The sequence below is a fragment of the Chiloscyllium plagiosum genome, chromosome 1, assembly GCF_004010195.1.
Source record: "Chiloscyllium plagiosum isolate BGI_BamShark_2017 chromosome 1, ASM401019v2, whole genome shotgun sequence".
NCBI lineage: Eukaryota > Metazoa > Chordata > Chondrichthyes > Orectolobiformes > Hemiscylliidae > Chiloscyllium > Chiloscyllium plagiosum.
In genome coordinates, this window is record NC_057710.1 from 59326393 (window position 1) to 59339847 (window position 13455).

The 13455-nt window shown below is 38.4% G+C and overlaps 1 protein-coding gene across 4 annotated transcripts in view; it reads right to left on the reverse strand.

Moving 5' to 3' along the window:
* The window catches only part of zfr (zinc finger RNA binding protein), a 97022-nt gene that overhangs the window by 32247 nt on the left and 51320 nt on the right, over positions 1–13455 (reverse strand). For all 4 annotated transcript variants that reach the window (XM_043687475.1, XM_043687472.1, XM_043687482.1 and 1 more), the window contains 6 exons: positions 11283–11553; positions 10722–10906; positions 8020–8139; positions 7790–7935; positions 4256–4394; positions 2819–3021 (listed from right to left, as the gene is read on the reverse strand). In XM_043687475.1, the coding sequence (XP_043543410.1) occupies positions 2819–3021; positions 4256–4394; positions 7790–7935; positions 8020–8139; positions 10722–10906; positions 11283–11553 (1064 nt within the window). The remainder of the gene's footprint in view (positions 1–2818; positions 3022–4255; positions 4395–7789; positions 7936–8019; positions 8140–10721; positions 10907–11282; positions 11554–13455) is intronic.

A 13455-nucleotide genomic window follows, 5' to 3' on the forward strand; every position in this document is an offset into this window, starting at 1 on the left:
GACAAATTTTTAATCAATAAGGGAACGAAGAGTTATGGGGAAAAGGCAAGAAATTGGAGTTTAGGACCATCGGATCAACCGTCATTTCACTGAATTGCAAAGCAGGCTCGATGGGCTGAACGGCAATTCTGCTCCTATGTCTTTCAGTCTTAGGATGTAGATTTGCATTGGGACAGAAAACTTTGTCCTATTTTCTTCATGGTATGGGATAGGCAATTGTCCTCAAATGAACTGGCTATCCAGACCACTGAAGAGGACAATTATGTGTCAACCACATTGTTACCATAAAGCTACGTCAGTTTCTTGAGAACATTTTTTACTTTGAGTAGTAAAGATAGCATTATTTTAAATGTAGATCTCAGTTCTAAACATTCATCTTCAAAGCCACTATGTGTAACAACCATGTACATTATTTGTAATGTAATCAGATCAGAGTAAAATTAGTACAGAAAAGTCAGAGTCATCGAGATGTACAGCAGGGAAACAGACCCTTCAGTCCAACCCATCCATGACGGCTAGATATCCCAACCCAATCTAGTCCCACCTGCCAGCACCCGGCCCATATCCCTCCAAACCCTTCCTGTTCATATACCCATCCAAATGCCTCTTAAATGTTGCAATTGTACCAGCCTCCACCACTTCCTCTGGCAGCTCAGTCAGGCAGTCACAATTCACAAAAAAAATTCTAAAAAATTCTGAATTAAAAAATAAAGCAATAACAAGGAAATGTTGATCATCTATAACCCTGGAGATATTAAACATTTCTGTAAACATTTTTCTGTTGTTCACAGGACATGTAGCATGAACCATCTTCTTGAGCCATTGTGTTGCGCAAGTACATCCAAAACGCTGTTACATTCTCGGATCGCCAAGGAGTGGCAGTTGGAGTTTAATTTTGATAAATGTAAAGTGCTGCATTTTGGAAAAGCAAATCAGCGCAGGACTTGCACGTTTAAATGGTAAGGTCCTGGGGAGTGGTGCTAAACCAACAGACCTTGGAGTGCAGATTCTTGATCCTTGAAAGTGGAGCTGCAGGTAGATAGGATACTGAAGGAGGCATTTAGTACTTGCCTTTATTGGTCAGTGTATTGAGTACAGGAGTTGGGAGGTCATGTTGCAGCTGTACAGAACATTAGTTAGGCCACTTTTGGAATACAAAAAATAGATGTTTCGGGCAAAAGCCCTTCATCAGGAAGCCTGAAGGGCTTTTACCCGCAACATTGATTTTTCCTGCTCCTCGGATGCTGCCTGACCTGCTGTGCTTTTCCAGCACCACTCTAATCTTGACTCTAATCTCCAGCATCTGCAGTACCCACTTCTGCCACTTTTGGAATACTGCATTTAATTCTGGTCACCTGCTAAGAGATGTTAAGGGGTTAATTTGCTCTGCTGCCCTGAGAGAAATTAGATGCCCTGCGGATAAAGGTGTAGGTTTCTCTGACTTGCAGATACAATATAAAAAATTACATTGTCATCTCCTACTATTCAGAGTAGATGCACATTATCATCTCCTATTCAGAATCAATAAGAACACAAATTGAAATTCTGACCAGGCCCTGCAGTTTAAAAACAAATGCTGTACAACAGATCTTGCCATTAAGGAAAAATCTGAATTACATTGTTTCTGGAAACAGTCAAGTCACCGCATTGTGTCTCGAGTGGCACGTGATTATCGGGGAGTGGCTGGGAGTTGACTTATGGGCATTTCTGACTGTGATGTAAAAATTTTGTAAGAAGGAAGAACTGGTCCCTTTGTTCAGAGGACTTCTCTTGACACGTTTCACAAGTATTGCGAAGAGTGTTAAGTGACCCTCCAAAGCTTGCAGTTGCTTAATAAATTTTGGTTGTTCACAGAAATTGGCATATTGCAGTTGCATCAAGTGTGTAAGAATCTCAAGAAAAAGAACCTAACAGCTATAGGAAGAATGTTGTAAAACTTCCATGGGTTCAGAAAAGATTGAGAAGGATGTTGCCAGGGTTGGAGGGTTTGAACTATAGGGAGAGTCTGAATAGGCTGGGGCTGTTTTTCCTGGAGCATTGGAACATGGATAGGGTAAATAGACAAGGTCTTTTCCCCGGAGTGGGGGATTCCAGAACTACAGGGCATAAGTTTAAATGAGGGGGGAAACGATTCAAAAAGGGGCCTAAGCGACAACGTTTTCACACAAAGGGTATGGGAATGAGCTGTCAGAGGAAGTGGTGGTACAATTACAATATTTAAAATAATCTGGATGGGTACATGAATAGGAAGGGTTGAGAGAAGGACATGGGCCAAGTGCTGGCAAATGGGACTAGATTAATTTCAGATATCTGGTTGGCATGGACGAGTTGTACCAAAGGGTCTGTTCTCCTGCTGTACACCTCTTTGACTCTATCTTAAATTAGTGACAATGAAGGACAGCATTTGGGTGTGATAAGAATCATAATCCTTGGTCTAAGAATAACAAATCAAAATAAATCTGGTCGACTACATTAAATTTGGAAAATAATGTATTCTCACAAATGGTTATTCAAGGTAAAAGTATTCTACGTGCATAATGAATATTTAAAATATATCAAAATCTCTCACAATACAAAGAAATTAAGCTATGCTAGAGGAGATAAAAGTTGAAGCTTTTCATTGCAGTCAGGATGATTTATAGTATCTGAGGCAGATCAATGCCACCCATATGCCAACCAATCAACACCCTCTTCTCACTTTAATTGCAGTTTCTTTTCTAAAATCGCTTTTTTTAAAAACATTTCATTCCTAATGATCTTACGTCTCATTCTAGCAATGTTTAAGGTCCGTCCAAAATTATACTCTGAAGTGTCATACCTATCTTTGATTGCATCTTTCTTTTCATCCTCTTTGTTTTTTGGTTTATCTTGTTCAGTGATGCAGTCAGACACAAGTTTAAGAGCACGTTCAGTATTGGAAACGATTTTCTGGACAGCTTGCAGCTCCTCTTCAGTTGGATATATAGCAGCATGCTTTGTCATTACATAGCGATCATCCGATGAGTCTGGGCGCCTGGGAGGCTAAACAGATTGAAATTTAGTGCCAAAATAATGTATTTCCTTTGCTGCTTAAGTCAATTTATTACATTTATTCAACTACAACATGGAAAAAAAACTAGCTGATGAAATCTGGCTGCAGGTAATGATCAAAAAATGTTTAACATTTAATTTTCTCTCTCTTAAGCATCTAAGTCACAAGGTCTATTTGCAAACCATCTTTGTTTCTGCAACAACTAAATAATTGATCTTCCATCAACTCAATGGAAAAGTACATGTGGAATTTTAAAACTTGCCATGTACAAGTAGGAATGGTACGTTTCAATTTGGTTAAAATCATCAAAACCAGACCCAAATAACACAGGTTAAGAAATCAGTCACAGAGTCATACAGTATGAAAACAGATCCTTCAGTTTAACCAGGCCATGCCGATCATAATCCCAAACTAAACTAGTTCCACCTGCCTGCACTTGGCCCATATCCCTCCAAACATTTTTTATTTGTGTATTTATCTAAACAGCTTTCAAAAGTTGTAACTGTAACTCCATCCATCATTTCCTCTGGATGTTCAATGCACATACAAAACACTCCATTAAAAAAAAACTCTCCCTCATGTCTTTTAAAATCTTTCTTCTCTCATCTTAAAAATACGTCTGCTAGTTTTGAAATCCCTCACCCTAGGTAAAAGACACTGCCATTCACCTATCTATATTCCTCGATTTTATAATCTCTCTAAGTATCCAGCCTCTCTTTATACCTCAAACCCTCCATTCCCAGCTACATTTTACAAAATCTCTTCTGAACCTTTTCCAAATTAATAATATTATTCCTACAACAGCGCAACCACAACTGGACACAATACTCCAGAAGAGGCCCCACCAACGTCTTGGACAGTTGGTTCTGCTATAACACGTGTTTCTTCAATGCAAATTGGCTATAACACAACTGAAGACTTTAGACCATTATCTGTGGAACGCAAACCTTCCTTACCTGTACTGGCTATAACACGATTCCAGTCCCTTTGCTTTAAATGGTACTGCTATTACACAATTTTCTTATAACACGGGATCGCATGGGAATGGAACTATCACGTTATATCAGAACAGACTATACAACCTCAATATGACATTTCAACCTCTGAGCAATGAATTAAAGTCCTTTTGATTCAAAGACTTCCAAATCGTTTTAGTGTTGTGTGAATACTTCTATTTAGACTTATCTTAACAAATGGGCTTCAACCTCACAAAAAGCAACATACTAGTGGTCCATGGGGTTGCATCATTCCTGGTCGGACACCAAGGAGGCCTGGTGGATACCCATCAGCCATTCTGCGACGGTCATCCCAATAATGGTGTTCCTCTTCCATTCTCCTCCAGTAGATATCCTCCTCATATCGCCTGAAGATATAAAATCCTTGCACTTTAGTTACCTTCCAAAAAAAAATACAAAACCCGCAAATCGACATTTTTCGTCCTAAACATCCCAAACATTGTATTAAATGGATTTTACTGAGACCAAAGTTAGTTAAAATGCTACATGACAGATGAGAATAATTAATGCAATCTCAGGCTTTATAAATGTGACTTTGCTACTTGAGGAGGAGAGAGAAAACAGAAAACTACATACCTGTTAGCCCCACATCAGTCAGAAGAAAACGGCCGGAATATAAAGGATTAAAAGGTTGCAATAACCAAACACTTAAATTATAGATTGGGCACAGTTAGATTTAGTAAAGGGAAATGTTTAACAAATCTACTGGAACTTAATTGAGAAAGTTACCTTGCATAGATAAATGAGACTCAGTCGACATGGCAATTTCTAGATATTCTGACAATCTTCCACATGGGAGGTTGATAAACAAACTTAGAACACCAACATTAGAGCACTTTTTATTCATTCACAGTATGTGGGCATTGCGGCTCGGCCAGCATTTATTATCCATTTCTAATCCCCACTTAAGAACCAGCCACATTGCTAAGGATCTGGAGTCATATGTCGGTTAGACAGTAGATTTCTTTAAATGATATTAAATGAACCAGATGGTCAGTGGTCACCATTGGCTAATTTTTATTTCAGATTGCTAGTTAATTCAAAATTTCTCTACTTGCCACAGCGGGATTTAAGATCATGCTCAGAATATTAACCTGTAGCTCTGGATTTTGAGGACTGGTTCACATAAAAAAAAAATCAAAACTGAGAAATAAATGGATCATTGTCAGCTTGGCAGGGTAATACAAGGCCCCAGTTATTCAGCATCTGTATCAGTAAGTTAGATTTGAAGATCAAATATTATATTTCCACGTTTCCTGATGACACAAAACAGGGTGGGAATGAGAGTTGATGAGGAGGGTGCAAAGAGGCTTTAAATAAATTTAGACTGGCTGAATAGGCAGGAGAATAACAGATGGAACATAACATGGAATAATATGATGTCAGTCACTTTGGTAGCAAAGAAAGAAATGCACAGTATTTCTCAAGTCATGAGAAATTGTGAAGTGTGAATAGGCAAAAGGATCTGGTGCTCTGGCTCATAAGTCACTGAAAGCTGACATGCAGCAAGTAATTGGAAGGCAAATTGACTTAAAACAAGACAATATAAATACACTCGTAAAGAAGTCTTCCTAAAGCTGTCCAAAGCCTTTCAGACCATACCTTGAGTATTATGTATTATTTTGGTCCACTTACCAGAGAAAGAATGTATCTGTCACAGAGAGATAACCTTAACTCCCATCTCTCCCCATAATAATTCCCCTACCAATTGAGAATCTCAGCCTTGAATATATTTAGCGGCACAGCCTTTTATATTCTTCTGCCATAAAAGCATTCCACAGAAAAAAAATCCTTATGCGCCCACTCACTGAATGAACCTCTTTGGATTGCCTCCAATGATAGCATACCTTCTTTCAGGTAAGAGGACCAAAACAGTTCACAGTATTCTAGGTGCAGTCTGATGAATGCCTTGTATAGGTTTAGCAAGATCTCTCTTCTATTATATTCCATTAACTTTGAAAGAAAGTCCAAAACTTTACTTACATTCCTTATTACCTGTGGAACTTGTATGCTAGCTTTTTTGTGATCTATGTTTCAAGACTCACAAACTCGGTCTTCTTCAGTCTTTCCTTATTTAAATAATAACAGCCCCTCTATTCTTCCTGTCAAAGTGAATAACCTCACACTTCCATAAATTATAGTCCATCTACCAGAGGAGAGCTACAGGAGTAGACCATTCATCCAGTCGAGCTGCTCCCCCATTTAATATGATCTCAGCTGATCAAATATTTTATGCTTTTAACCCACATCCAAAAAAAGCATTTACAAGATTTGTAATCCGAAATCTATCAACCTCTATTTTATATACACACAAAGACTGAGCTTCCTCTGGGATAGAGAATTCCCAAGGTTCACAATACTCCAAGATTGTGGAGAATTTGCAAATTTGAGTTATTATTGAGGAAGTTTTGGTGATATCACTGTCTATAATGCATGCTGCAGCAATGGTTTGCTGGCAGTTGAAGGACTTTAAGTTTAAAGTGGTGTATGAAATTCAAGAGTCAGGGGCCAAGTGACAAAATGCATTTCTGATTGAATTCAAGACAGAAAGAGAGACGGAGTAAAGAGTAGTTATTCACAATGACAGAGGTGGAAACTGTGTTCCATAAATATCTGCACTGACACCACGACTATTCACAACTTGCATCACTGATTTCAAGTTGTTGATGCAACATAGTCAGTCCTGTTGGTTCTGCACAATGTCTTTATTGTGCAAGAAGTTGATGCCCAGAGTGATGTGAGATGGTCTGTCCAATTTTATTCTTATTATACCTGTAACTAGTGCTAGTGTCAAAATTATTTACAATGTATTAATTACTTGAAAATATATGTACTAATGTCACATTTGCCGATGACAGCAAAATAAGCGGGAAGGAAGTAGAGAGGATAACACTGTGACACAAACAGGTTAACTTACAGTCATAGAGTTGTACAGCACAGAAACAGACCTTTGATCCAACACATCCATGTCAACCAAATATCCTAAATTAATCTAGTGGCAACATTCCCTAAGACCCTATAATTAAATGTACAAGTCCTGCCCTAATTTGCCAAAATGCAACACCCCACATTTATCTAAATTAAACTCCATCTGTTACTCCTCGGCCCATTGTTCAAGGTCCCACTGCACTCTGAGATAACCTTCTTCACTGTCCACTACACCACCAATTTTGGTGTCATGTGCAAACTTACTAATCATTCACATCCTCATTCACACATTAATGGACACAAGTTTGGCAGATGGAATATAATGTTGGAAAATGTGAGGATATCTAATTTGGAAGGAAGAAGAGAACAGCTGAGTATTATTTAATATCCATTAAAAGGATAATTGTTCCACATCTACTCCTACATCTCATGGACTTATCAGATAGGTTTTCAGGACAATCTAACAGCGCATGATTAGCAAAAGTGATACCAGTCTTTTATTCTACATCTATCAATTCCCAAATTTAAATTGCCTAATTGCAGTGGTGAGATTTTGACTTAGATATTTGAACCATAACATATTGCACACATGTATGCGGTCCCCATAACTGCAGACAATTCATGAACATATTAATATTTAAATAAACAAAAACAGTAAAACATACTAAAATTCTATGAAGGCATGTATGTTTCAGAATTACATAAAAGTTGTGAAGATTTAAGAATTACAACATTTAGAATTTCTGATTATAAACATGAAAATTAATTGCAACAAAGTAATCTCCTTTTAAATAAACACAAATGATCCGATTACCTCATTTCCATACGCCATCGCTCCTCTTCTTCCCTCCGTCTCCAATACTCTTCCTTCTGCATTTGTTTTCTCATTTTTTCTTCTTGGATTTTTCTTGCTCTAATGCTTGGTTTTACTTCAACTTGTAATTCAGGATTTACTTTTTTCTTATTTAACAGGAAGGAAGAAATATTTCACACCATTGTTGAAACATAGTTGACAGTTAATCATTTTATTAATTTGGCACTCACTTTATACTGCAGTCTGTGTCTTCTCCCCTTCAAATGCATTTCTTTTGCATTCGGGTCATTGAAGCTACACTCACACAACTTACAATGGAAACGAATCACTTTGCCTTCATCATTTCGAACCTTGCAAAAAAGATGAATATTTATTAATTTACAAAATAAATCTCCTTGGTGTTTTTGTTAGAAGCGGCTCCAGCTAGAGGAGGGTCAAGATTAATACATACATGATATAGTGCTGAAGTTCATAGTATCTCTGCCCAACACAGTGCAGCTAACAACCTATTGCCTATTTCTAAATTTACCCAGATGTGCTGGACGGGAAGAACCTTTGGTTTGGTTTGATTTGGTTTTATTTCAAATGCATATGTACATATAATGTGCCAATAACTCAAAGCAGTTAGCAAACCACTTGCACAAAATTACAAAAGGGGATTGCATTTCGATCACACCACCTTGAAGAAACACAGGACAAAGTACCTCTCAGTAAGTTTTAAATTAATAAAGTATGGTTGACTACAGCAGTTTAACCTCCAGCTTACCACCATCTTCCCCAGAGCAATTAATACTGGCCTGGCCAGTAGCAGACCATATCGCATCAACAACAAAATGACACAGATACAAGACCATAAGAAATCGGAATAGGATTAGGCTGTTCAACCCCTTGAGCCTGCTCTGCCATTCAATAGGATTATGACTGATTTGACTCTTCACGTCTATTTTCCCATTCTTTCTCCATAACTCTTGATTCCTCCTACTAATCAAGAATCTGTCTGTCTGTCTACCTCAGTCTTCTTGAGAGACAAGGATTAAATCAACAACAATGGTTAGGCAGAGTACATTGAAAGCTATGCTCAGTCAAGTTCATCAGTCATTGTTAAGGGGAAGTTATGACTGACCAACTTGACTGTACACAGCTTTTGATGCACTCTAATTGGACTTCAGCAAGGCTATTGATAAGACGGCAACGGTCAAGGGTGATTTTCCATATGGAAGTATGCGTCCAGTGGGATCCCACAGTGGTCATTGTTGGGCTCTTGCTGTTTTTTGTTTATATAAATGATTGTAGGAGGGTTGATCACTAAACTTGCAGACAATATAAAAATTGAAGGGGTGATGATAGTGACGAGGATAGTCTGAGATTAGAAGAGGACACAGTTGGGCTGGAATGGCAAATGAAATTCAGTCAAGATAAATGTGAGGTAATAGATTGGACAAACAAGGCAAGAGAACACAAGCTGAACAGTTAGACCCTGCGAAACACAGAGATCAAAGGGAACCTGGTGTGCATGCAAACCAGTCCCTCAAGGTATCAAAATGGGTGGATATAGTGGTTGAAAAGATACACACCAAGTTGCCTTTATTAGTCGAGGCATAAACAATTTAATAGCAAGGAGGTTATCCTGGAGCTATACAAAATGTTGGTTAGACCATATCTAGAGTATTGTGTGCAATTCTACAATCTACATTATGAAGGGATAGGAGTGCCCTACAGAAGATGCAGAGGAGATTTACCAGGATGAGGTCTGGGCTCCAGTGTTTCAGTTATAAAGAGACTGGGCAGACTGGGGTTGCTTTTCTTAGAACACAGGAGATTGAGAGGCCATGATGAGATGTATAAATTATGAGGGGCTTAAATTGCTTCCCTTGGTAGAGGAATCAATGACAAGAGGGCATAGATTTAAGGTAAGGAGCAGAGGGTTTAGAGGCGATGAGAAGCAAAATCTTTTCACCCAGAATATGGCAAGAATCTGGAACTCACTGCCTGAAAGAGTGGCATAGGCAGAAATTTTCATAACATGTAAAAAGTAATTAGATGTGCACTTGTAATGCAAACCGGGCTATAGGCCAAATGCTGGAAAATCAGCTTAGAATAGGTATTTGGTTGTCTTTGACTGGTGCAGGAACAATGAGACTGCTGTCGGATTCTATGACCATAGGATATAGGAGCAGAATTTGCCATTTGACCCATCAATTCTGCTCTGCCAGTCTATCATGGTTAATATGTTTCTTTACCCTTTTTCTCCTACCTTCTCCCATAATCCTGATCCCATTGTTAATCAAGAACTATTTTTGTTCATCTTGAACGCACCGCCAATGCTTTCTGTGACAATGAATTCCACAGATTTGCCACCCTCTGGTTGAAGAAATGCTTTATATCTCAGTTTTAAAGGGTTGTCCCTTCACTCCTGAGGCTGTGTTCTCAAATCTTAATCTCTCCTACTAGTGGAAACATCTTCTCCATTTACACTATACAGGCTTCTCAGTATTCAGTGATTATCCCCCTCATTCTTCTAAACGATGACTAGTTTTCCTGAGGATTGTGCAACTTAAGAAACTTTGCCTCAGAAAGTGGAGGAAGTGAGGGTCATTGAACACTGAAAGGAAATGGTAGATTCCCTTGCATAATAGGAAACTAATATTATTGGGGTTCAGTGGAATTTTCTTTGGAATCGAGATTTCAGAAACGTAATAGAGTTCAGCTCTCTCAGTTTACCCCATACATATGCATAAAGTATGAACAAGACATGGTTTTCGAAACACATATTTTCCCAGTTAATACTTTCACATTGAAAGGCATCGAGTTTTATTATTCTGCATAACGTTGGATGAGGATCTGATCAAAATGGAAAACTACCTTGCATGCTCCCATCTGTAGCGCATGTAAATGTATAAATATGGGAACCAATAAGTTTCCATAAAATTACCTCTTCCACATAATCATGACCAACGGGTTGAACATCACTCTGCAATGCAGCAAGTGTTGTCATTGGTTCCGCTACTGCCTCTGATTTACTCTCCTGAACAGGTGGTGTTGCCACTTTAACCTCAGGGGCTTTGACTTCCTCAATTACAGCAGTAGTAGTTCCTGTACTCTGCAACTTGTTACCACCTGCGAACAATTCAATACTTGAACTACTAAACAAGTTGAGCGATTCATACAGCAACTAATGACATATAATATTTAATAGTTATCATTACAGATGTTGGTCACCTCAAGTTTTTTTAATTGAATTTATTTGGGTAAATCTCAGAGTAATTACATTTGGTGCAAAAGCAACATATTAAGCATTCTCAGCAAAACCATTTTTTATCTGGTCTTTTCTCCTCCATTCCTTTCAATCTCAAATGTATTAACTGAACTTTCAATACCATACTTTATTTACTATTTCTTAGTGGTATCCAAAATGTTAGCAAATCAGAACTACACCTTCTATAGAGCCAGCTCATTGATTTATGAACAAAAATAATTTAATTCCAGTACTTACCAACAAAAGTTATCTTTGGGGTTGGCGTCTTTTTTGCAACAAGCAGCTTGTTAGCAACATTATTCACAGATACAGCAGCAACTGGATTAGGCTTTACAGTGGGAGAAATTGTAGCAGTTGCAGGAGCCATACCACTACTGCATCCTGTGGGCGGGTTTGGGGGAGCTGGCTTGACAGAGGTTCCAGCTGTAGTTGTAGTCGTAGTCTGGCTTACCATGCTTGGTTCTGTTGATGGAATGGGCTTGCCAAGTTTGGTATGTAACTTGACTACCTAGGTTAGATAAAAAAAAAAATTGCTGTTCAACAGTGACAATAAAATTATATTGAGGGATTGGAGGGAACTACTATGATTTGAAAAATACAAGTAAACTCTGAAACTCAAAATACTACTTGGAATAAAACAGGGAATTATTTCCGATTTCTACAATTAATTGGAAATTCTGACATAAATAAGTTACTGTAGATAGTAATAATGTCATGCCAAGTCTTTTGCTCATGTCTCCATAACGCGCAGTTCTGCATTTCCGACTTCTGTTGCTCACAGGAGATTCCCATTTTTCACTTCCCAAGTGTCAAGAATCTTTTTCATCCCTTGGGTCTATAAGCCTCTAATCCTCCCACTGCAACTTCTTCAATAGACAGCTTCATGGCTTGTTTTCTCCAGCTGACCCACTCCATCCATCTCCAAAATTATATTTCACAACTTCCTAGTTGTGACGCGTCTTGGCATATTTCAGTCCCACACAAGACACTCTAAAACAAGTCTTGGTAATTCTTCTTTAAGATCTATACTCATATTCCTATGCTGAGCACTTCTTCACATCTGAAAATGTCTTCTTTATCAATGCTACTCCAGCTCTCATTTCTTTATAACAATAACCAGCTTTCGACTAGATAAATTTCATGTCTAATAATCTCATTTGCTGTTCGAATTGATCGGCTTCAGTGAAAAGAATATCCTATTGAAAGGACAGGTAGTGGGGCAGAGGGGACAGAGTTGCCAACTTAGTAAGAAATGAAATTCAGATTGATAGCGACAGAGACAGAAGGTGTAGAATCTGCATGGGTAAAGTTAAAGAAATGCAAAGGAAAAAAGACCCTAATGGGAGTTATGTATATAGGTAAAAACAACGACTGCAGATTCTGCGAACCAAATTTTGGATTAGTGGTGCTTGAAGAGCACAGCAGTTCAGGCAGCATCCGAAGAGCAGCAAAATTGACATTTCGGGCAAAAGCCCTTCAATTATGTATGTATATGCCTGCTTACAGTAGTCAGGAGAAAATAAACAGGGGCTAGAAAAGACATATAACAAAGACATTCTCATAATAATCATTGGAGACTTCAACATGCAAGTGAACTGGGGAAACTCAGTTTGGTAGTGAATCTAAAGTAATTTGGAAAAGGTCTATAAAATGGGTTTTTTGAGCAACTTGTAGTAAAGCCCACGAGGGAACAGATAATTCTGGATTTGGTGGTGTGTAATGAGGTAAGTTGGTTAGGGAGCTTATGATGATGAAATCCCTGGGGTTAGTGACCATAATGTGATAGGATTCACACTGCAGTTTGAAAGGGAGAAGTAACAGTATAACAACTGAGTAATGATAACAACAAAGACATGAGGGAGTAGCTGGTCAGATTGGAAGGGAAGCCTAGTGGGTAGATGGACCAGGAGTTTCTAGGGCTAATTCGGGAAGCACAACAGAAATTCATCCCAAGAATTACTTCTTAAATATATCTGTCAACACTTTCAATTATCAAACTATTTTATAAATTATGGGGAGGACAGCAACCATGGCTGACCAAGGAAGTGAGGGACAGCATTGAAGCTAAAGAAGCAAGCAAACAAAATGGTGAAGATTAGTGGGAAGCCTTTATCAGGGAGGATAACCAACAAAGCAATAAAGGGTGAAGATGATGAAATGAGGGTAAGCTAGCTAGTAAAATAAAAGAAAATTGTCAGAGTTGCTTTAAATATATAAAAAAACTGAGAGAGGCAGGAGTGGACATTGGACAGCAGGAAAATGAGGTTGAAGTAGTTGTAGTAATGGAGAACAAAGGGATAGTGTCACAGTTGAATAAGTACTTGGAATGAGGTTTTCATGGTGAAGACATCAATAGCTTACCCGAACTTAAGAGAATCAGGGGCACAGGTGAGTGTAGCAGCCATCACTA